The 24,278-nt window shown below is 39.7% G+C and overlaps 1 protein-coding gene across 1 annotated transcript in view; it reads right to left on the bottom strand.

The window, feature by feature from the left end:
• The window catches only part of EPB41L4B (erythrocyte membrane protein band 4.1 like 4B), a 252,755-nt gene that overhangs the window by 54,678 nt on the left and 173,799 nt on the right, over positions 1-24,278 (bottom strand). The window contains exons 7-13 of the mRNA XM_069730489.1: positions 22,769-22,889; positions 20,563-20,650; positions 18,815-18,903; positions 14,128-14,197; positions 13,862-14,031; positions 9,431-9,540; positions 3,756-3,789 (exon numbers count right to left, since the gene is read on the bottom strand). Coding sequence (XP_069586590.1) covers positions 3,756-3,789; positions 9,431-9,540; positions 13,862-14,031; positions 14,128-14,197; positions 18,815-18,903; positions 20,563-20,650; positions 22,769-22,889 — 682 coding nt within the window. The remainder of the gene's footprint in view (positions 1-3,755; positions 3,790-9,430; positions 9,541-13,861; positions 14,032-14,127; positions 14,198-18,814; positions 18,904-20,562; positions 20,651-22,768; positions 22,890-24,278) is intronic.

Raw genomic sequence — 24,278 nt, 5'->3', positions numbered from 1 at the left:
TCAGAGCGATCGTAGCCACGAGGGGGTGAAGCCACCCCCCCTGGGCTAAACTACCACTCCCCCTGTCCCTGCAGATCGGGTGAAATGGGAGTTAACCCTTTCACCCGATCTGCAGGGACGCGATCTTTCTGTGACACAGCATATGCGTCACAGGTCGGATTGGCACCGACTTTCATGACGCATACGCTGTGTCACAGGTCGGGAAGGGGTTAAACCCTTCATTCCCAGAAGATTCTATGTTTTTTGATGGCTCGTGTTTTTGCGGGACTAGTTGTACTTTTGAACGACACCATTGGTTTTGCCATATAATGTACTGGGAAAAAATTCGAAGTGCAGTGAAACTGCAAAAAAAAGAGCAATTCCAAATTATTTTTTATTTTTTTTACCATGTTCACTAAATGTTAAAACTAACTTGCCATTATGACTCGTAGATAACAAACATGTCTACGTTCTTTTTTTATTTAAGAGGTGAAAAAAAAAAATCCAAAAGTTTGTAAAGAAAAGTCGCCGTTTTCCGAGACCCGTAGTGTCCAATTTTCCGTGATCTGGGGTTGAGTGATGGCTTCTTTTTTGCGTGCTTAGCTGACTTTTATGGATACCATTTTGGTGTAGATATAGTAGATCGCTGACATGTACCAAAATAGTAGCGGGCTCTTCGACAGAGCCCGTTATCAAAGGGAGGGAGGCGACCTTGGCCGTAACTATATGTTCAAGGTTGTAAAGGGGTGAAGAGATGAAAATTTTGGGGGAGATTTGAAAGTAAAAAAAAAAAAATGTTGTTTATGTCATCATTTCACAGGCTGCGACTGGCACAGAGATTCAGCCGAGTCTTGGCTCACTCATACCCATATAAGTCTATGGATGCGAGTGACAACGCACAGCACTCACAAGAGTATGAATGATATCCACGTTCCTCCTCACCTAACCAACTCTAAGATTTTTCCTAAGCATTCTACATCTTATGGAATTCAATGTCTCAGCATATCCGAATGTCTTCCACAATTGACACGGAAACGTTCAAAAGCAACCTGAAAACGTATCTATTCAGAAAAGCCTACATACAATAACAGCACTGCCACCTCATCACTGCCAGAACAGCTGCAACCCCCTGACCTAGTTTTCTTCCCCCATATCTTGTAAATAGCAAGCCCATTAGGGAAGGGTCCTCAATCCCTCTGTACATCCCTCAGTCTGTCATTGTTCCTTTATTCACTGTAATTCATATGCGGTATGTAGTTTGTATGTAAACCCTCTTCACATGGACACCACCATGGAATTAAAAGGTTCTTTAAAAATAAATAATTTGAACATTCAATCTTTTTTGATCGCCTAAAAATGATCATTTTTCAAGGTTATATCAATTAGACTAAAAAGGCATCAGCTAATCATTAAAAGGTTTTTTAAACATAAAGGGGTTGTCGGGTCCAAATTGATAACTCTGCACTCTGAATCCCCCCCAGTGCACGCACTGTGCGCCGCGGGAATTCACCGGTTTCTGAGATGGGACCGGAGGGTATGTATGCGTTATACATACTCCCAGCCAGAGCCTGTCTAGTGGGTGTGCCTCATGCCATACACTTGTATTGAACAAGGCTTCACCTCCACTAGTGACGCGGCAGTCCACTGGGTGTGGCTGACTGGAGTGTATGGGGCTCAGCTGCGCCCACTGGACGGCAGTATGAATAACACATATACACCTTTTTAATTATGCTAGTTTCTCTACCTTTCCTCCTGTCACCTTTGTTAAGCTTAAATTTCTGTAGTCACTGACTGCAGATTGCCTTAATCCTAAATGTATCATGTGTACACTGTCAGTATTCCCTTCTGTTGCCTACTCCGGCAGTCGTCACGTGACCGCCAGATTCCAAATTGCATTTCAGTGGTCACATGCCAACTTGCAATGTTTCCTGCTTCACAGAATGTGACCTTCATTATGCAATGTGCATATGAGACAACTGCTGAAACAGGCAACAGAAGAGAATCCTGACAATATGGACAAGGCAGACTGTCAAGATTTGGCAATCTGTAGCCTTAGTCTACATTACTGCAGATTGCCGGATCCTGACCATGCGCCATGTGAACATTGTTAGGATTCCCTTGTGTTGCTCCTTGAGCAGTTGACTGATTGCTCATATATGAATTGCAAATTGACTCAAATTCTATTGAGAGAAGAAAGGGAAAATTTGTATACTGGCAGTCATGTTCCAGTTTGCAATCACATGTGACTGCTCACGTGACAGCTGCTTGAATGGGCAACAAAGGGGAATCCTGACAGTGAGTGCTGTATGTCCACTGTTAGGATTTCTTTTTAGTTCCTTCTCAAACAGTAGTTACGATACATCTATTAGGTGATATGCATTCTGGCAGTCACATGCCGCCTATTTCTGTATGCAAATCACAAAGGATCAGTCACGTGAAGACAGCAGAATGTGCATATGGCATACTCTCAGGATTTGGCAATCTGCAGGCAGGCTGACTGCAGCAATTTAAGTTTAACCTGGAAAACCCGTTTTATAAAGTAGACCGGAAGGAAAAGGAAGCGGAGGAGGAAAAGAGGGGAAACAAGCAAAATCAAAACCTTTTGAAAACATTTAAACATATAAATGTAAGAGCAATTTTTTCACATGCAGAATATGCATATCTTTTTCTAGTAATGTACAATGACATGGCTCAAGTCAAAAGCCCAATTTATACCAGCCATTTTAACATTCAGCAGACGTACTACATGAAGAATTACCCTCTGCCCATAACACTTATCTTTAATACCTTCAAAAGGAATCTATTTTGCAGATCTTACAGATTTCAAGCATGGCATTAGTACTTCATGTGGCTTAAAATGACCACCATGCTGTCATCGATGTACAAGCCAGCATATTTCACTTTACTTATCAGCCGTAATGCTGCCCTAAGGCATAGAGAAATATGCTACTCACACTGTTAAACTAAAGCCCCCAGTAACCCAGAAAATACAGAGCACATATGGTCCTTTTAAATCCAATAGAGAAAAGTCACATCTGTCCTGTACTATTCCCAGACGGGAAACATTTTTTTCGCCATCTCGCTTCACTTTCATAAAAATGTGATAAAAGTATTGGACAAGCTCTGGCACAGAATTGCGTGGGATAGACTCTTCCTTCATCTAATATTAAAAGGATTTTTTGCTCATCTAATGATGGCTTATTTCACAGATGCCAGGGGAAAAAAATCATAGATCAAAAAAATTCATTTCTGCAAATTACAGCATTATAAAGTTGTTTAAGAGAGCAGTCACCATCATGTACCCCAGCACAGTTGTGATTTAGTGGTCACACAAGCGCAGTACACCTTTACCTTCATCTTTGCTCAGTACAAATTTGTTCTTCCGTACAAGCACAGACACCCTAGTGCATTTCTATGAAGCAAAGCGTGCAAAGAGCTGCTGAGAATTATGGCTGAGGGGCATCATGTCAATGGGATGAATGGCCCTAGATACAGAACTGGCCGGCAGTGGACATACGCTGCGTCCATAGCGCTAATAATTCCTGATTGTCTGCATATACACTGAAACAATTCTGTCTTCTCAGTAATAGCATATTAACACAAGCAAATGACCAGCAAATATATATTAAATTATTTAAGTTCATATACAGATACATACTACTATCTACAGAAGGAAGACATCAGCTGTTAAGCAAATCTACTTTGACCTCCTTTTTTAACCATGAGTCAAATAACGTTACACTATATTACATAAAGAAAACGTAGTAGCAACATACCTAAGTTGAGGAGCCTTCATCATTGGGTTGCTAGCTACAGTCAAAAAGAAAAATAGATGTTACTTCTCATATACTGTACATTACGGTGAACTATTTTTCAAAATAATGACTGAACTTTATGGAATGGGTTTTCTGGAACTATAGCTTATCCTGGGATGTGGGGGCATAATAAAAAAAAAGGTGTATATCCATCTTAAATTACATTTTACCTTAAACTGCACCATTTAAGAAAAAAGAAAAACACAGCATCTTAAAAACAGAAAAGCAAACTTATTGAGGTCCATGATACAACCTACAGCAGAAGAGCAGGGTCAAAAAATAGATTTTGGCCTCAACTGAAACATATCATTAAAATGTGGTGGCCATCACTTTTCTGGCACTCAAAGCAAATAGATTTTTCTGTGGGGAACTGACCAGTCAGGTATGTCCTCTGTAATACATGAATAGCTGGAATCCACTAAAATACAAACAGCTCCTTCAGAAGGCTGTCCTTACTTCTGCAGGGTGGTCTCGAGCAGGGGACCCCACTACTCTGATATCATAATGATGTCCATAGAGCAGATGAAAATGAGTTGTCTTCATGAAATACCCTTTATTGAAGAGATTTCTCAGTAAACAATAAAAAAATAAAATAATGTGGCATCAAATATTGTTTAAAAAAGGGGATAGATTTATTAACCCCTTCAAGACGCAGCCCATTTTCGTTTTTCGCTCCCCTCCTTTCCAGAGCCATAACTTTTTTATTATTCCGTCAATATGTCCATGTGAGGGCTTATTTTTTGAGGGACGAGTTGTACTTTTGAACGACACCATTGGTTTTCCCATGTTTTGTACCAGAAAATGGGAAAGAAATTCCAAGTGCTCACAGCAAGCCGGCATCAACAACCATAGAGGTGTCAAGGAGACCTCTGGTTGTTATGCCAATGCATCGCTGACCCCCAATCATGTGACGGGGTCAGCGATGCGTGCATTTCCGGCCCGATGGCCGGAAGCGGTAGTTAAATGCCACTGTCAGCGTTTGACAGCGGCATTTAACTAGTTAATAGCGGCGGGTGGATCGCGATTCCACCTGCTGCTATTGCGCGCACATGTCAGCTGTCCAATACAGCTGACATGTCGCGACTTTGATGTGGGCTCAGCACTGGAGCCCACATCAAAGGGGGAGACACGACATGCGCAGTACTAGTACGGTGCATGTCGTGAAGGGGTTAATACTGGTGTTTAGTACGCCAATCTTAATGATGGGTGTGGGGGGATAAGAAGCACCTAATTTATTAAGAGGCACTTTGCCACATAATAAATTAGGAACATCTCAACACTGGCATGTGCTTCCAGAAATGCCCACTTTGGCAGACCTGGTACAAACTGTGGTCAAAACGCAAAAAAATTGCAAAATGGCTAAGCAGCTTTGAGTGTTATACTCCAGCAATCTGGCAAAAACTCTGATGAATAAAGGACAAACGCTACACTTATGAAAAATATATAACATAATATATCATTTCACACTATGTTCAACTAAAGGGTCCTCGCTGTCTCCAATGCCACATTTTGTAGGAACGTCCGGGTTCCTGAGGAATATCCTTAGAAAGTAGTAACATGTGAATGGTGGGCATTTGAACTATCACTTGTTAACAAAGAAAGGGCCGTGGCACTCCAATAAGCAGTGAATACTGCTATATCCAGCAACTACATATGTAATGTACAGTACAGACCAAAAGTTTGGACACACCTTCTCATTTAAAGATTTTTCTGTATTTTCATGACTATGAAAATTGTACATTCACACTGAAGGCATCAAAACTATGAATTAACACATGTGGAATTATATACTTAACAAAAAAGTGTGAAAATACTGAAAATATGTCTTATATTCTAGATTCTTCAAAGTAGCCACCTTTTGCTTTGATGACTGCTATGCACACTCTTGGCATTCTCTTGATGAGTTTTAAGATGTAGTCACCGGGAATGGTTTTCACTTCACAGGTGTGCCCTGTCAGATTTAATAAGTGGGATTTCTTGCTTTATAAATGGGGTTGGGACCATCAGTTGTGTTGTGCAGAAGTCTGGTGGATACACAGCTGATAGTCCTACTGAATAGACTGTAAAAATTTGTATTATGGCAAGAAAAAAGCAGCTACTTAAAGAAAAACGAGTGGCCATCATTACTTTAAGATATGATGGTCAGTCAGTCCGAAAAATTGGGAAAACTTTGAAAGTGTCCCCAAGTGCAGTTGCAAAAACCATCAAGCACTACAAAGAAACTGGACTCACATGAGGACCGCCCCAGGAAAGGAAGACTAAGAGTCACCTCTGCTTCTGAGGATAAGTTTATCTGAGTCACCAGCCTCAGAAATCGCAGGTTAACAGCAGCTCAGATTAGAGACCAGGTCAATGCCACACAGAGTTCTAGCAGCAGACACATCTCTACAACAACTGTTAAGAGGAGACTGTGCAGCAGGCCTTCACGACAAAATAGCTGCTAGGAAACCACTGCTAAGGACAGGCAACAAGCAGAAGAGACTTCTTTGGGCTAAAGAACACAAGGAATGGACATTAGACCAGTAGAAATCTGTGCTTTGGTCTGATGAGTCCAAATTTGAGATCTTTGTTTCCAACCACCATGCAGAAAAGGTGAACGGATGGACTCTACATGCCTGGTTCCTACCATGAAGCATGGAGGAGGAGGTGTGATGGTGTGGGGGTGCTTTGCTGGTGACACTGTTGGGCATTTATTCAAAATTGAAAGCATACTGAACCAGCATGGCTACCACAGCATCTTGCAGTGGCATGCTATTCCATCCGGTTTGCGTTTAGTTGGACCATCATTTATTTTTAAATAGCACAAAGACCCCAAACACACCTCCAGCATGTGTAAGGGCTATTTGAACAAGACGGAGAGTGATGGGGTGCTACGCCAGATGACCTGGCCTCCACAGTCACCAGACCTGAACCCAATCGAGATGGTTTGGAGTGAGCTGGACTGCAGAGTGAAGGCAAAAGGGCCAACATAGCTAAGCATCTCTGGGAACTCCTTCAAGATTGTTGGAAGACCATTTCCGGTGACTACCTCTTGAAGCTCATCAAGAGAATGCCAAGAGTGTGCATAGCAGTCATCAAAGCAAAAGGTGGCTACTTTGAAGAACCTAGAATATAAGACATAATTTCAGTTGTTTCACACTTTTTTGTTAAGTATATAATTCCACATGTGTTAATTCATAGTTTTGATGCCTTCAGTGTGAATGTACAATTTTCATAGTCATGAAAATACAGAAAAATCTTTAAATGAGAAGGTGTGTCCAAACTTTTGGTCTGTACTGTATGTACAGTATATGCCAAGTACTGCAACTCTGCCACTATGCCTGGATAAACGTTCATCGGACAGCTGCACTCCATTCTTTCTGGTCACTGGTGGGGGTCTCTGAAGATTGAACATCTACTTATCAGAAAGGGAAGTACTCCCATGAAAATTGGGAATAAAGGGTAAAAATTAAGTGCATGTGATATATATCTACAGATTGCTGCCTTCTTTAATTATCAACACCAGTCTGGTCCTTTTCATCACCACACAATTGCCAATGGGACAAGCTGGGTCTATGCAATTCTATAAGAACCTCGATATGAATATTATTGACAACACAGAACACACTGAATGATCCAGCTCATCTCATTGGTGGTTACATGGTGCAGGGGAGGACCAGATTCCAATGAATGGAGAAAAAAGCCATCAGTTTGTGCACCAACATCTGAACTGTGCACACCACAAATACCTAAAAAAGTGGAAACAAAACATTTTAATTAAAAGGTTTCTGTAAACATTTGTATTGTTTACGTGTGTGTGTGGATGTAATGTAGTGTGAGTGTATTAATATACTCACCTACCGCTGCTCTCTCCGGGATCCAGTGATGGTCTTCTGCTCTTCTGAATGACGTCACCTCTCTGGTGTCTCCTTCGGGTCATGCTGCGATCTGCGTCACCCGGGAATGGCTTTTACAATGTAAGTCTACGGAGTGTCAGAAACGGCTATGTAGGCCTTCATTGTAACAGTGACTTCCAGCGAGCGCATAGAGCATAGAGTGGGCCGGATAGTCTATTTGCAGTGAAGTCACTGAGAAGAGCAGAACGCTGCTGGACACCGGAGAGAGTAGCTGTAGATGACTTTATTAACACACTCACACTACATTACATGCACATACACACATATAGAATAATAAAAATGTAGTGGGAGGCTTCTTTAAGGATTGATCATTATCATTAAAATAGAAAACCCAACTAACGCTTTCATAACCAAGGACAAAAGCGCAGACTTTTAACGCTTGCTGTGGTAAAAACAATAAGTGTACCGCTTAGATATTATAATCAAGCACAAAATCTTTGCTTCCCAGTTTCAAACAAATGCTAAACCCAAAATGTTTTGTAGTCTTTTGTGAGCGGAGGAGGAAAAAAGAACAAGTGATATTAGAAAGTAACTGTAAGGGTCTGCTTAGTACAATATGACTGCTGATCGGCAGTTGTTTAATACACGGTTTTCAGTGTACATTGAACAATCTAATAGATGGTTCTGTACAGAGTCTGATGTCTGACATTGTTCTCAGCAGCTCATCACCCTGTGGAAACAGGACAAGTGCCGCTGAGAGCAAAGATCTTTTGTGCAAACGATCACTTCACCTAGTGAATGAACATTTTGATTGTCCATGGGCAGCCTGTTTAATCTGCATGATTCTCATTGTATGACCAGTGTCAGGAACACTCGTTCATGATAATTGTGCAGTGTAAATGGACAGAACTGTCTCTCTGTACAGCCTCCAATGGCCCGGGGAGAAGTAAAGGAACTTTTCTTCATCTTATCACCTCTCTCCTGTCAATGACAGAAGATATGTGCTTTCTAATGAGGAGCTAGAATCTGGACATTAAATACTGCAAAATAATTGTGATCGAGCATTGTTGAAAACACTAGTGTCACAATTTTCTTGCTGTTTAAACAGGTAACTGATCAACCAATAAATAAACAAAAAGCTCATTCATCAGGTGAAATCATTTGTGCAGCATAAAAGATCATCCCTCTTAGCAGTGTATAGTTCTGTGCTAACAGGACTTGTTATTCCAAAAACTATGGCAGCCTATGTACACTAAGCGATCTAATATATATCGATCCATGCGCAACGTTTTTCTTTGGCCTGCCTGTGCAAACAAGGATTCAAACGCTCACCGATCGGTAAAAGTTTACGCATCGGCGGTCATATTGTCAGAGCGTCAAACCATGCAAACAGACTGATATTTAGGAGCTGTAGTGCCTCTTATATTCTTGTTAGGCTCAGAATTTTAGTCACAAGCATAAAGGTTTATGCATTTTTTACTAAACATTATGCTTTAACCCCTTCATGCCACAGCCCATTTTCATTTTTGCATTTCCGTTATTTGCTCCCCTTCTTCCCAGAGCCTTAACGCCTACATATATGGCGCATGTCATGAAGGGGTTAATGCAAAATTGCATTAAGGCACAAGTGCTTGAAAAGTGATGGCAGTTTATCAACTGCCTGGTGTCTTTCACAAAGTATTAGGTGTGGGGAAAACACATCTGCATCAAGCATCAAAATTGTGAAACAATTGTCCTGGCGGATTGGGGTTTAGAAGGCGTGCTGCTACTCTAGTTTATATATATAAAAAGAATGAAAACCTTTATATGTAGATTGCCTTCTTGAAGGATATCGTTTGCTAGGACGCCTTTCAAATGTACTGGTTCTTCTTAATCTACCAGCATGGGTTGCCTGGTATTCTGTTCGCCCACTTGAAAATAAACAAAAACGATACAATGGTTATTTCAAAAGGTGTTGCATATTTAAGAAAATATTACTCAAGGACTACAATCATGACGAACTATAAAAAAAAAAAATATATACGTCCTACATTTTAAAAGAATACATTTTATTAAAAGTAAAAAAACAGGGCTTTGGAGTTGGAGTCTAAAGAAACTACAAAATAATAATAATAATAAAAAAAAAGAATACAGCACATCTTTAGTATATTAGCCACATAGCGCATGTGTGCCCCTCCAGAGCTCAGCACTCTTATCTTCCCATCTTTCCCATACAAGGTTTTAATTGCCTAGGTTTCTTTCATTTCCCCATTCAGATGAGGCTTGGTTTGGCACAGAGATGTAGGACATTAGCGATAGGGACTATCCATATTTAGATAGACCTTGAAATGGTTGGATGACTTTTGTGCTCTTTGATAAAAAAAAATGCCAAGTGCATTTTTAACGTTTACAGCAATAGTGGAGTTCGTGTATTCAGTGATCGCAGTGTGCTGCTGCATGGTCTAAGCATATATGAAAAAGGCCTCATACTTGTCTGAGAAAAACAGACAAGTGCAATCCAATAAAGAATCGGATTGTACTCTGTCTAACGTTAATCTACGAGTCCCTTCTCATCTGCAATTTTTCTCTGCGCAGATCGGACTGAAAAAAAAAATTAGTACCTCGCGGTGATGGGGAAAAAGATGAGCTGGGTTCAAATCCAATGGACTCCATTCACCTCAATGATGTCAGCGTGTGTGCCGTGGGAAAACTCTCACAGCTGAAGTCATTTTGGTGAACGGATTTCATTGGATATGAAAACCGCTGACATTTCTCATGGCATCGCGAGCGTGAGAACTTTCTCATGCTCAAGGTGACGTCAGTGAGGGGAACAGAGTTCATCAGATATGAACCCTGCTCACCTTCTTGTCGTGCAAGCGCGTGCAGCTCAGTGTCTCAGCTGCCTAACATGCTGAACGCTCACATCATGGCAGTGTTCAGCATGGCAAAAAGATGTAGCATAGCTAGAGTCATTTATGGACAAATGGATTATTATTTTCTCATCGGAGAGGTAAAGAACATGGTTCCTTATTAGTGATGAGCGAGTATACTTGTTGCTCGGGTGACCTCCGAGTATTTGTTATTGCTCGGAGATATAGTTTTCACCGCCTCAGTTGCATGATTTACGGCTTCCAGATAAGCTGAATACATGTGGGAATTCCCTAACAAACAGGCATTCATCACATGTATTCAGCATATCTTGAAGCCGTAAATCATGCAACTGAGGCGATGAAAACTATATCTCCGAGCAATAACAAATACTCGGAGGTCACCCGAGCGTGCTTGGGAAAACCTGAGCAACGAGTACACTCGCTCCATCACTATTCCTTATTTTTTTTAACTTTTTTACAGGGGACATGGGCAGGGCATCAGAGGATAATCTTCAAGTCATGAATAGGTGAAGGATATGGTTGTCTATTATTTTATTTCTTTTACAGGGAACATGGGCATCCGTGGATTGGGCGTAAAGGTGAGTATAAGCTTGCTTTTTTATTTTTATATTAAACAAGTCAGTGTTTTTATTTCAAATTAAGGACTTTATTCAGGGTGTTTTTTTATTTACAGTACAGTAATAATGGGGGCGTCTTATAGCCACCTCGTCATTACTAACCCCTTCTCTTGATGTCAGCGGCCAATACTAAGCAGACATCAACTCTCCCAACTATTACCTCATTTGCCAGTGCACCAGGACAAGTGGGAAAGGGAGGTTAAGTGACAAAATTGGTGCAACTGACGCATGCGTCATTTCTGGGGTGGTTGAAAGCTTATGTTTTTATTCTGGGACAGGGCCAAAATCAATGGCCCTTTCCTAGCCTATTAATATCAACTCGCAGCTGTCTGCCTTTCCTTTGCTGGTTAATAATTATAGGGGAACCCTACATCATTTTTTGCTGGGGGTCCCTCATTTTAATAATCAGTAAAGGCTTAGTATACAGTTGTGAGCGGATATTAACAGCCTGGGAAGCTCCATGTGTATTACCCCTTTCCCAGGTTTTAAACATCTGCTGCCCACAGATGTCAGCTTTCCCTCGGCTGTTTAATAAAATTTTGGGGGGGGATCTCACGCCATTTTTTTTCATAAAATACTACAATACATTTACAGTAAGCTACACATGCAAAGCACTGATTATATATCTGAAACACGTATATATATATATATATATATATATATATATATATATCTATATCTATATCTATCTATATATACACACACATATACACACACATACACACACATACACACACATACACACACACCGTATATACTCGAGTTTAAGCCGAACCATCTAGTTTTACCACAAAAAACTGGGAAAACTTATTGACTCAAGTATAAGCCTAGGGTGGGAAATGAAGCAGCAACTGGTAAATTTCAAAAATAAAAATAGATACCAATAAAATTACACTGATTGAGACATGGGCCCCATAAGATGCTCCATAAAAAAATATGTTCCCTATAATGCTCCTTAAAGTTGATGATGGGCTCCATAAGTTGCTCCATACAAAACTATGCCCCATATGACGCTCCATAAAGTTGATGATGGGCCACATAAGATGCTCCATACAAAAATATTCCCCATATAATGCTACATAAATATGATGGGCCATATAAGATGCTCATATAATGCTCAAGAATGCAGTTTAAGTTGGTCATATACAGTACCCTATATTGCTGCAATAAAAAAAAAAATTACATACTCACCTCCCCGACTCTCTGCAGTGACTGTTCAGGCAGAGGGCACACACTAATCATGTCATCATGCCCTCTGACCTGAACATCACAGCCAGAGGACGGGGAAGACAGCGCAGCGTTGGAAGGGGACGGGTGAATATCGCAAGTACCAGGGGCACGAGCAAGCGGTGCCACAGGCACCTGGCCCCCATAGCACGCCGGTGTCCACACCTGCTCAGGACCCAGGCACTTGTCCCAATGACAATGCCGACCCTGTCAGCAGCCACCGGAATACTTACCGAGGCTGCAGGGGGGAGCGCAGACGATCCGGAGACACCAGGGACCTCTGCACTGCATTGGAGAACAGGCAAGTGGAATCGTGACTCATGTATAAGCTAAGAGGGGTCTTTTTCAGCCAAAAAAGGTGCTGAAAAACTCGGCTTATACACGAGTATATACGGTATATGTATAGATTATATATTAAAGAATATTTCCTTGGAAAACTATTTTGAAGTGACAGATAATTACTCTATGTAAAAGTTCATGTTAAAATGGCATTGCATACAGATTGCATTCACATGTCATGATGATAGGTGATAAAAATCACATGACACTTGTCAGACTTTTCAGGAACAACATCAAACCGATTTTTTAAAGGGTGATGGATATGAGCCCTACATGTAAAAATTCCAGGTTTAAAAAATAAATACAATTTTTTTCATTGTCATTATTATTTATCTAATTATTATTTAGTTAATTAATTTAATGATTTAAACTTTTTCTGTTTGAAAAAAAAACTTTTTTTATTCGATTAAAACTGCATTCCTATGATGAGTATTTGGTGGCATTTTTATGGTTGCACATTTTCTGAAACATTTCAAAATCTTTCAGTTAAATTTGGAAGTTTGGTTAGTGGTATTTTTGAGGTTTTTTGTTTACATGTGTTTATATTGAGTTTTTGACTCTTTGATATGTCATGTTTTAAAGCAGCTTTATTTTTTATGCTTTCTGGTATTTGCCTTTAACAAAACTTTAGTGATACAGTTATGCATGGCTTACATACATTTCCTACTTGTGGATTTTCTGCATCTAATACAATTTTATATGGAGAATCCACACATAAAACTCAGCAAACCCGCAAGTGAAATTGACGTGTTGCAGATTTCAAATATGCACCGCAGGTCAGTTTACACTGTACAACAAAACTGAAAAAGCACGGTGGACATGAAATTTCTATAAATCCTAGATAGTTTGCTGGAATTGTATGATGCTATGTTTTTGGCATAATAAAAATATCTAGCGTCAAACATCAAAAACTGACCAAAAACTCCTTGTCAGAACTTAACACGACAAAAACTGAAATTTATGTTGAAAAAAAAAAACCAACTTACTTTAAAAATATAGTTTAAAGTGGCAAATAAATTTTTAGTCTATTCTAAAGTGTCCTTATACTAGGAAACCAACGTGCATTAAACACACAAAATGAAAATCTTTATTCAGCAATTATGCTTTCTTTCAACCAGTTTAATTGCAGATTTACAGCTACAAATACTATTTTTTATTTTTACAAATCATACATTTACCTGAATCGGAATCTTGACCCCAATCTAATAAAGTCAGGTCGAGCTGGTTTAGTATTTGCTGGACTTCGGAGCCTAAAAAATGCGTGATGCTCCACTGCACATTTCCACAAATGTTTACAGGCTTTAGAGTTATCCAGGCGGAAAACAAATGTATGTTCTTGTTCTCTACCCTACAATTTAAAAAAAAAAAAGAAAAGGTGTGATATTACAACTCATTCTTCAGATAGCTTGTCTTTACTTCATACACAAACTTATATTATGCCTACCTGCTCATCATCCTCTACTACAATAAGGGTTAACTTGCTTTTCTTAAAGTCCATTTTGGTGATTTTAGGCCTAATAAAACAAAGAAAAACTTCTAAAACAGAAAGTAACATTCAAAAATAGCAACGCAATGAAGTCTGAAGGATTAGGTTTTGTATCTACCAAGTGTTTCTCTCATGATATGTAGCATTCTTTCTGTTTCACACAATCCAACAGAAGCAACCGTGTTCTGCATTTATGACGTATTGTAAGCTTGGGAACAGGGCCTTCACCCCTCACTGTGTAACGGTCATGCCATATTTTGTTTGTAAAGCTACCTCAAAATTGTAAAGCGATGTGGAATATGTTGGTGCTATAGAAACAGAAATTGCTGTATTATGTATCCTCTTCCAAGGGCTTTACTAGCCTATGACTACAGTTCCAGCATCAAGATTCTATGTCCATGGCTCGGCTGTGGGCAGGAGGCCTAAAAGCTAGGTGACCTATTTGTCACAGCACTGGCTGAAAAGCTACATAAAGAATTACTGGCACCTCCTGAGCGCTAGAAAATAATTACTATTGAGAAACAGAAAACTCTAGGGGTGAATGCACACAATGACATGGCTGATTTTATTTCAGAAATCTACAACTGTCCCATTCAATTGAAAAAGAAAAGTAGATGCCCACAAGACACGAATCTCTGGTAACAACCAGTTAGGCTTATCAACTAGAACCTAAACTTTACTAGCTAAATCTGTGCAACGAAGAGGAGAAATAAACAATAAAAATGTTTTTCAGCTCTGTAGCCACTACTCCAAGATCGGACAGTAGTATCAAGCCTCCTAAACCGTCTATGTGGGCATATAGTTCATAGAAAGCGGAATAAAATGATACCTTGATAGATGCAATCAGCTTACTAATTCCTGAGAAATCCACATTTTTAATATGTAAATTAGCTACACCAATATCCTCAATCCAAAATAATTAGGCCAAAAAAGTACATCTAAAACCAACACTAAGAGAGATTAGGCTTTTTATAGAAGGCTAAAAACATCTTTATAACAATAGATTAAAAAAAAAGTAAATATGTAGAAAAAAAAAAACAGGAATACAAATACAGGAGAAAGAGGTTATTACCTGAGTAAAAAGTCTTAAGTAATACACTGCTAGATGAAGTTAGAATGTGTTAAATAAAATAGAAACTTATACCATACAATGAGAACATAGTGTCATATTGGTACAAAATATCATGACATAGTGAATTACATAATAAGAAGCCCTTCATTAATTCATACGATATAATGAAAACAGTGTCATATTAGCACAAAATACCATGACATAATGAGCTAAATGATGGAAAACCCATATACTAATCGGTTTAATCAATGTAAAAAACCTGATACATTTTTATATACAGTTGTGCTCAAAAGATTACATACCCCGGTACGCTGCTGACTGGTATTAGCAATTCCTTGGATATCTTTTTTCCCTTTCTTGTTTTATACAGTTCAATTACCTTTTCCCGTAGATCCGTTGACAATTCTTTTGCTTTCCCCATGACTCACAAATGTCAGTGGCTGGATGAAAGATGCAAGAATCTGTCTGGATCCCAGAAACTCACTCCGCTTTTATGCACACACACACACTGATTACAAGCAAACAGGTGAGGATGTTACCTATAGTAGCCATTCAAACCCATTTGTGTCAACTTCTGTGCATGTTATCAGTCCAAAATCACCAGAGTATGTGAACCTTTGATCAGGGTCATTTGGATATTTTGTGTTGTCATTATGATTTAAAAAGAGAAAACACAGTAGTTTGACAATAAATGGCTTCTCCCAACCACTAATTATGAGTGGAGAAAGTGTTTTGGTGCCATCATTCATACTAGATGGAGGCCCGATGATATCGCATCAGGAGGGCGGTAATGTCACGATGGGGGCAGGCTTTGCAGTGCTGAGAATCTTTCCCCCATGTGCTCACCCACCTATCCACTCTCTCTTTCCTCATGTGATGACTTCTCCCATCTGTGCTCTCTTCTTTGACCTGTGAACCTCATGTGCGACATTGTGCCTTTGCTGCTTTCCTTTCACTGTCATTGGCATATGAGCCATGTTGGCGTTAATATTTGCTTTTTAAAGGGGTTTTCCCACGAGCGAAAGTTCATTTTAAAAATTGTCTGTCTGACAGTGTACAGAACATACCACAGCTCCTGGGTAGGGGAGGAAGCAAATACAATACTGACATTACAGCAGGAGATCACAGAGGATACATTTTGTGAGGTAAAATATTGTTTGTTTAAAAACAGTCAGTGAAATATTTTACCTGACAAAAGAAATCCTCTGCGATCCCCTGGGGTAATGTCAGTATTGTCGGGCCTGCCCAGTAGATATACTCCGTAGATATACTCAGACACAATTTTTTAAATTAACTTTGTTTGTGGGAAAACCTCTTTAATGTGACCATTTTCCTCTCCCTGTAGACACGTTGTGCATCTGCTGCTGGGATCAGCCGAATTTCGCGCAGTAAATCAGACCGCCGCCATCTTTGTGCAGACAGATAGAAGCAGTCACATTAAAACTGCGCATTCGCTCCTCCTGTACAAAGATGGTAGCAGTCAGTGAATCATTCAGCCGATCCCGGCGGCAGTGTGTTCGTGACGGTGTCCCGCTGGTGGTACCGCGCAAGAGGCTGCATACGACGTATACAGTATGTGTGGTGCATACGGCGTATACCGTGCGTGTGTGTGTGTGTGGTGCATGATGGTGTTCCGCTGGTGGTACCGTGCATAAGGCTGGTACCACCATCAGTTACCATATTGAGACACCCATCACTTGGGTGTCCCAATATGGAGGTTGGTGAACTTCTGCCGCTTGGAATTCTAGGATCCGGACACATCTGGACGGAACAGTAAGTGAAGACATTACAAGACATTACATTATTAAGATTCTCTGAAAAAAGCCAAGAAAGCAAAAATTGGGCCAGGGTATGTAAATGTTTGAGCACAACTGTAGTCATGCACACACTGAAACTTTCAGTTGTTACCGTAAAAAGAAAACCAAAATTTTCACAGTTGTAGGCATGTTCCTTACATAAAATTATGGAAACCCTAAAACAAAAAAAGTGACATTCCAGGTTGTATGTACAGTATCAGGATGAGCCCTCACATAGCTCCCAATATACAGCATGAAGCTCCACATAGTTCTATTATATACAGTAGAAGCCCTCACATAGCTCCCCATATACAGCATGAAGCTCCACATAGCTCTATTATATACAGTAGAAGCCCGCACATAGATCCCCATACACATATAGATTCCACACAAAAAAAACAAACACATACTCACCTTGATTTTGTTCCTCCAGCGCTTTGCTCCAGACTTTGATGTGCACTGAATTTCCGCACAGGAGACATGATCACGTTTGTTCTCTCATGCAGAATGGTGAAAGAAGAACCCACTAGCCACCACTCCACCATTATATTTACCGCTATCTGCATCCCGAGGATGGTGAGGGTGAACATTGGGTCACTGTTTTCAGCCCTTCGGCAGTCTCTGTTTGCAAGCTGAACTGGAACAGCCAGAGAGCCGGTTGGGGCCCGTGGGTCGCAGTTTGCCCAGGTTTGGTTCAAAGTCAGCCATACAGAAAACAGCTGTTGGCAATTAATTCAACAAAAAGCTAAGTCTCTCAACTGTACAATAAATTCTTATTTTTCTTTCTGTGGTCGAGAAGTTTCCTTTCTCTCTATTGAAATAATGTTAAAGGGAACTTATTCAGTAGCATACGCCACCAATATAATTTAGAACCCTATCCATGTGTTATAATCAAGTGTCTGGTGTGAGAAAGCTCTGGAGATAGGAGCAGCAAAAATACTTGCTTCTCTGCTCGAGATATGCCAATGTGGCGGGAATTATTTTCTCTGACTAATGCTGGCATTAGGTGCTGTAATTGGGCTTACTCAAAATGACTGACATCATCTTCACTGTGCTCAGTCATAGCTTCAGTGAATGAGTTTTGGGTCAAAAAATGCTATTAATCTGCAGATATGTTATTGATCTGCAGGTTAATAGCGTTATAAGTGATTCGGCACCCACACTGAGCTGAACTCTGTGGGGAGAAAATGGGCTTTATTACCCCTCAGAAGCATTCCGGTATCAGTCACGAGCGCGGTGTGGGCTCAGTCACAGCTCTGAGTATACAGAACGGAGGGAACAACCGCACCCACGGCCCTGATTGACACTGGCTCTGCGTTTGGGGCCGGCTGGCAGTCATGGAGGTGGGTGCGGTTACAGGCTTGGCTCTGTATTCTTGTGACTGAAACCCGAACATTGCGGGAGGAATAAAGTTCATCTTCTCCCGGCAGTGTTCGGCTAAGCACAGATGTCGGGAAGGGTAATGACTAACGCTATTATCCTGCAGGTGACAAGTTCCCTTTAAGTGCAGCAGGATGTCTGTGCATGCCTCTAGCTACTCCCCAGCTTTATGAGAACTCACCGTCAAATCAATATTCACTGAAGACATTTTTTTACTCGTGCATTAAAAATATTAAACATGAAAGTTTAGTTCAGAAAAAGGAAACAAATATATGTAAGGTATTACAAAATTTCTTATTTTTCCGTACATTACTAATTTATGTTATATGTAAAAAGAAAATTAAAACAACTGGTAATCTTTAAAACTATGAAAGATAAGTAAAGGGGTGACGATTACCAAAAGAATAAGCCTATCTTGTTTGAACCTTCAAATATTAATATTCCGGTTGGTGTTAATCCAAGCGCATAATCACAGCCATCTTTACCCTAGAAAATAAAAACAGGATTAGCATGTTTGAGAATGAAAACGCCATGCAAAGGTGTCCACATTCTTTATTTGTTTCTAAAATGCAAAAACAGGCAATTTTCTTCAATATGATTGTTGCAGAGTCTGCATTTCAATGTTCCTGCTGCTCCTGACATAGATCTGACAGCACATTGCTCCTAGCCATTTCAGCTCTCTCTCTGCATTCCCCTCTCTATTTTCACAGTATATGGGCTGTTTCTCACTAATGTATGTATTAAAAAAAAATAATAATAAAAAATAGGTCCCATTCTCATGCAGGAGAGCGAGACGATTTTTTCTCACTTGTTGCCCGTGTGCTGTTCGTATACAATTTGTTTTCTTACTTGGCAGCTACAGCTTCCTTCCCTAAAGAATTATAATGTATCCATAAAAATCTGATGCCACTCTGATGGTCAGTACGGCATGCAATGTTTTTTCTCGCACTGTCTGATTCCAGAGTGAAAGCGCAGCATGTTTAAAAATTTTTCTAATGCTGAATACAGAGGAGAAAAAAATATGCAGATCTGTACGGCCTCATTGAAAAAATTGGTCCGAGTGCAATCCAATTTTATATAGGATTGCACTCATCCGTTTTAGATGCAAGTGTGAATGAGCCTTTAAAGTGACATAACTTGGCAAGATTTCATTCAAGTAACAAGTTTTTCTCCGAACCAAACCATGCATGCTTTGGGGGGTGGGCTACGCCGCTGGAGTGTAGCAATTCTTCAGAAAAGATGAAGAGGAAAAGGCTTTTTATTCACAATGGGTTTCAAGGCTGTACAGACATCTTTTTAAAGTGAAGAAAAACAAAACTAGATTTACACTTTGACATCTGCCACTAAACAGCTGGATGGTCATCTGCTCTGTGGAATTTGGCAAACTTAGAAAACATCCATCAAATGTGTATGGGTACTTTAGAGATACCAGCTGGGAAGGGGGAGGAGGTTCTGAAATGCAAATATGAGTGTGAAGAAATGTGCAAAATACAATTCTTAAAAGAAGGCATATCACTCCAGCTGCACTAAATACATGTGGGGGTTGCCTGGTTGCTAGGGAATCCCCACATGCAATCAAGCTGGCTAATAGATGTAAAACATTCCGCTGCGGCAAGAAAAACAAACACCGAGCACTAAAAAATACTCGGAGGACCCCCGAGCATGCTCGGGAAATCTCGAGTAACGAGTGTGCATATTACCATAATAAACTGGGAACATGAATAATAAACTATGAAAAAAAATGCTTTTTTATATAGGTTTGTACTGGAAAAAAATACCATACATAAAATTACACAGAAATGTATATGTACACCAAAACAGCGCTAAGAATATTCTAATTTATTCTACATAAAACAAAGCCTCATACAGACATGTCAATAAAATGAAAATGAACAGGAGAGGCACAAACTGCAAAAAAATCAAATGGTCATTCAGGTCTAATCACTCTAAGGGGTTGTGCAGATACATGAAAACTTAATATTCTATGTACCCAAAACATTTCCAGTGCAAAAATGAAAAAAAAAAAAAAAAGTGGTGCGCCCTGGAGGGGCTAATAAAATATACATGGCATCAAGTATTTCTTCTCTTCTATAAAAGAGAAAAACTAAAAAGGAAAGAAAGAAAAAAAAATATTATAACATTTACCTTTACTACATGCATATCCACACCATACATGTCCAGCCACTTGGCTTTATTCAGATAGCAGAGCTCCGCCTGTGCTGGTGTTTTCCCCCTAAGTAAAAGAAAATGAAAATCTTTTAAAAATTGTGTATAAATTGTATATAAATTGTATATAAAAGGTCCATTCCCTTTCAAGAACTTGTCTCTTTGGGTTAAAAAAAAAATTCACAAAATATTATGGTTAGTTGTAATAAAATCAATAATATATTTGTACTATGTTAGGGCTCTTTCAGACGTCAGTGTGTCCAGTACGTGTGGTGACAGTTTTCACACACACGGGATTAGGTTTCACACGTAGACCCATTCAAGTTAGTGCTGTTCCCCGGCGCCGGGTACTGATGACCGCTCACATGTTGAGAGTTATATTCAACTGATAAAAGCGAAAGCAGGTGGTGGCTGATGGGACTATTACTCCCATTAGCCTACACCTACTGCGGCTAATAACAGCGAGAGCAGGTGGCGGCTGATGGGAATATTCATTAGCTTCCAACTGTGCTGTAAATAAACAAAATAGCATGGCTTCCCCTATATTTTTGATAACCAGCCAGGCAAAACTCACAGCTGCGGGCTGCAACACTCAAGCAAGGCAGGTCAAGAATAGACAGGCCCCTGCGCTTTTTTTTTTTTTTTAAGGTATTCAAAGATCAAAGATCTGCGGTCAACTTGCTGAGCTGAACTGCGGTGAACTCAGTGGCTTTTTGTCATGGTGCTGAGGTCACCACAGTTCAGCCCGAATGGGAAAGCAGCCTCAGTGACCAGCGATAACCTCAATGATATCATTGCTGCTCACTGACGCTGCGCTCGCAGCAGCTCATTCATCAGTGGATCTTATCCTGGATGGTCGCATCTTGGCACCATCCAGGTTGAAAAACTATGAATCCCCAGACATGGATTACGGCATGGGACAGAATATCGGACAGGTAACCAATATTGTTTTTATTTTTGATTTATTACAGGAGACGTTGGCTTCAATGGAATGGGCATTAGGTGAGTACAGCTGTGTTTTTTATTTTTAAATAAACATGGAAATGTGTTTTTTGTTTTCATTTGAAATAAGAGACTTTATACTGTACTTGCTGTGTCTTTATTTACCATACAAACTATAGGATTAGTAATGAATAGGTCTTCAAAGAAAAAAGACAGCGCCACAATGGATGGTGAAAAAATTTAAACTTACATTTATTCTGCTTTCTGTAGCGACGTTTCGGTCAACATACCTTTATCAATCATGCTTGATAAAGGTTTGTTGACCGAAATGTCGCTACAGAAGGCAGAATAAATGTAAGTTTTTATTTTTTCACCATCCATTGTGGCACTGTCTTTTTTCTTTGAAGTCTTGTTACGTTGTCCGGGATGGGCTCCCTGGTTCTGGACGTGCGCCCCTGTGTCCGCTGAGACCTTTATTTATAAAGAAAAAAAAGGGTGCGGTTTTGACTTTTTTCTGTCTTGACTCTGATAGTAATGAATAGGTGTCTTGTAGATGCCTCTCCATTACTAATCCGTGGGCTTGATGTCAACAGACAATACAAAGGTGACTTAAATCCAACAAGTTTTACCCCACTATCCACCGGAAGGGGAGAATGGTTGAGGATGTAAATACTGGTGCAGTTCGTAAATAAGGAGTGTGAAAGTTTTAATGTCCACTGACTAAGGTTTGGTCCATATTTCAAGAACAAAAGTGCAAGAATTAATAGAAAAACAAATAATAAAAAAAAGCCACAAGATTTAGGAGAACCAGGTTCAAAGGAATTGGAAAGACTGCAGCAGATTAGAGGCCACAGGTTTGCCGCAGCATTCAAGGGACACTGTTAGGTTCCAAGACCAGCAAGGGAATACAAGACTCAGGATGGAGGAGCAGCGCAGATCAGGGAAATAATCTGAACCAGTAATAAAATAGTTTGATCTGTAATAGTGAAGTGTGACAAACGAGCAAAAAATTGAAGAAATTGGAAAGGGGGAAAATACTTAAATTTACTCTCTGGACCGCCTCCTACCAATATTAATTTGGGGCAATTATACAATGCTGGTTTTGTATTCTATAACCATCCAATCCTGGAGGAAAGAGTCATTTCTCTGTGTGCTAATCGTGTGGCAAACTTTGTATACTCTGCAGCTATTCCGATGAGGCACAGCTACAGTGAAGTAAAAAAGCAGCAGCTTTACTATATACCTGCATTCTGTCCACTTCTGAAAGATGTCAAGCTCCATAGCTTCAGTTTGGCTTGGAATGAATCGAAATTCAGACACCAGTTCTGGTGTGTGCTCTGGATGTTCACACTCGCCAAGCTCAGCTGTAACATGATAAAACTTTATCAGACTTAACGTAAAATCTAAATCTGGACATTCAATGCTGTAGAATGTTTATCAGACTTTGACAAGCCTTGGAACCCTTGTGATGTTAATCTTTCCCTTTTAATTACAAAATTGTTTAAGAACTTCAAAAAATATACATGCTGAAAACCTCATTTGAGTAAATATGTAGCGTTCAAATATTGAAAAATGCTTGTTTACGGATCCCTTACATTATCTGCCCACTAGTTTGATTGATCAGAAAAGCCAGGCCATGTGTGACTAGCTGAAGATATTCTACAACCACAAAGGTCAAACATGAGATGACTAAAGCAAGTTCCATATAAATCACACACAGACCAGGTTGGAAGTTTTTGAAGGTGTAAATACAATCAGTAACAAGATGCCCAGGAGACTCGTTGGATAGGCGGATCTTCAGCAGCTTCTCTCTGCCCACTTCCCTAGAGTGACATGTCTCTCCCTACATACGCAGGCAGGAAGATACCTGTTAGTCATTGGAAGCGGCCTTTGAAAACCCACCGGCATACAGTTCAAATTAATAACAAAAAGACTATCCTAAAGCTGGTAAGACAGCTGTACTCTAGACCGCTGGCTCTCAGCTTACACCTAGCACACACAGCAAATGAGACTTGAATTATAAAAAAACTAAAACTTTCTGAAAGATCTTTAGGCTGTGGTCCCATGATAAGCTTTTGGCACTGTGTATTTTTGCTGCATAAAAAATGCATTGGCTTACATTTCCAACAAAGTAGGTGGGATTTCTAGACATCTCATGCCCACTGTGGTTTTATTTTACTCTGGGTAAACTGACCAATGGTGAATGTTTTAAATCCAAAATATGTCAATTTCTCTTGCGGGTACACAGATTCATGTGCAGATTTTTCCCATAGACTTGCATTAAATATGGGAAAATCCACAGGTACAAACATCTGGCGGTAACGCATTATAAAACATGTATTCCACACATGACTATATCAAAGTTTTTTCAAAGCCAAATACCATAAAGTATAAAAAAAAATGTAAAACATGACACCAAGAAAAGATAAAAACTGCAGCGTCAAAAATGAAATAAAACCGCACATAAAGAAACGCATTCCAAAATGCAATGAAAAAATGCAAATAACCTAATTTACTTAATAGTTGCAGAAATGGTGCAGAGAATCTATAACATCAAAAACTCACCAAAAGCTTATTTATTCTGATAATATACTACCCACAATAATTGCCCACCCCAAACTCTGAAATTTATTAATCTAAATAACCACTGAAGAATTTAAGAGATTGATGAGAAATTGAAAAACTCCTTAAAAAAATAGGGAACTGAATGACACATGGTAAAATGCATTTCATACAAATAATGTACCGTAATT

Source organism: Ranitomeya imitator, chromosome 6 (genome assembly GCF_032444005.1).
Source record: "Ranitomeya imitator isolate aRanImi1 chromosome 6, aRanImi1.pri, whole genome shotgun sequence".
Taxonomy (NCBI): Eukaryota; Metazoa; Chordata; class Amphibia; order Anura; family Dendrobatidae; genus Ranitomeya; species Ranitomeya imitator.
Note: the sequence above shows the minus strand (reverse complement) of the source record. Positions and strands in the feature narration are given on the sequence as shown.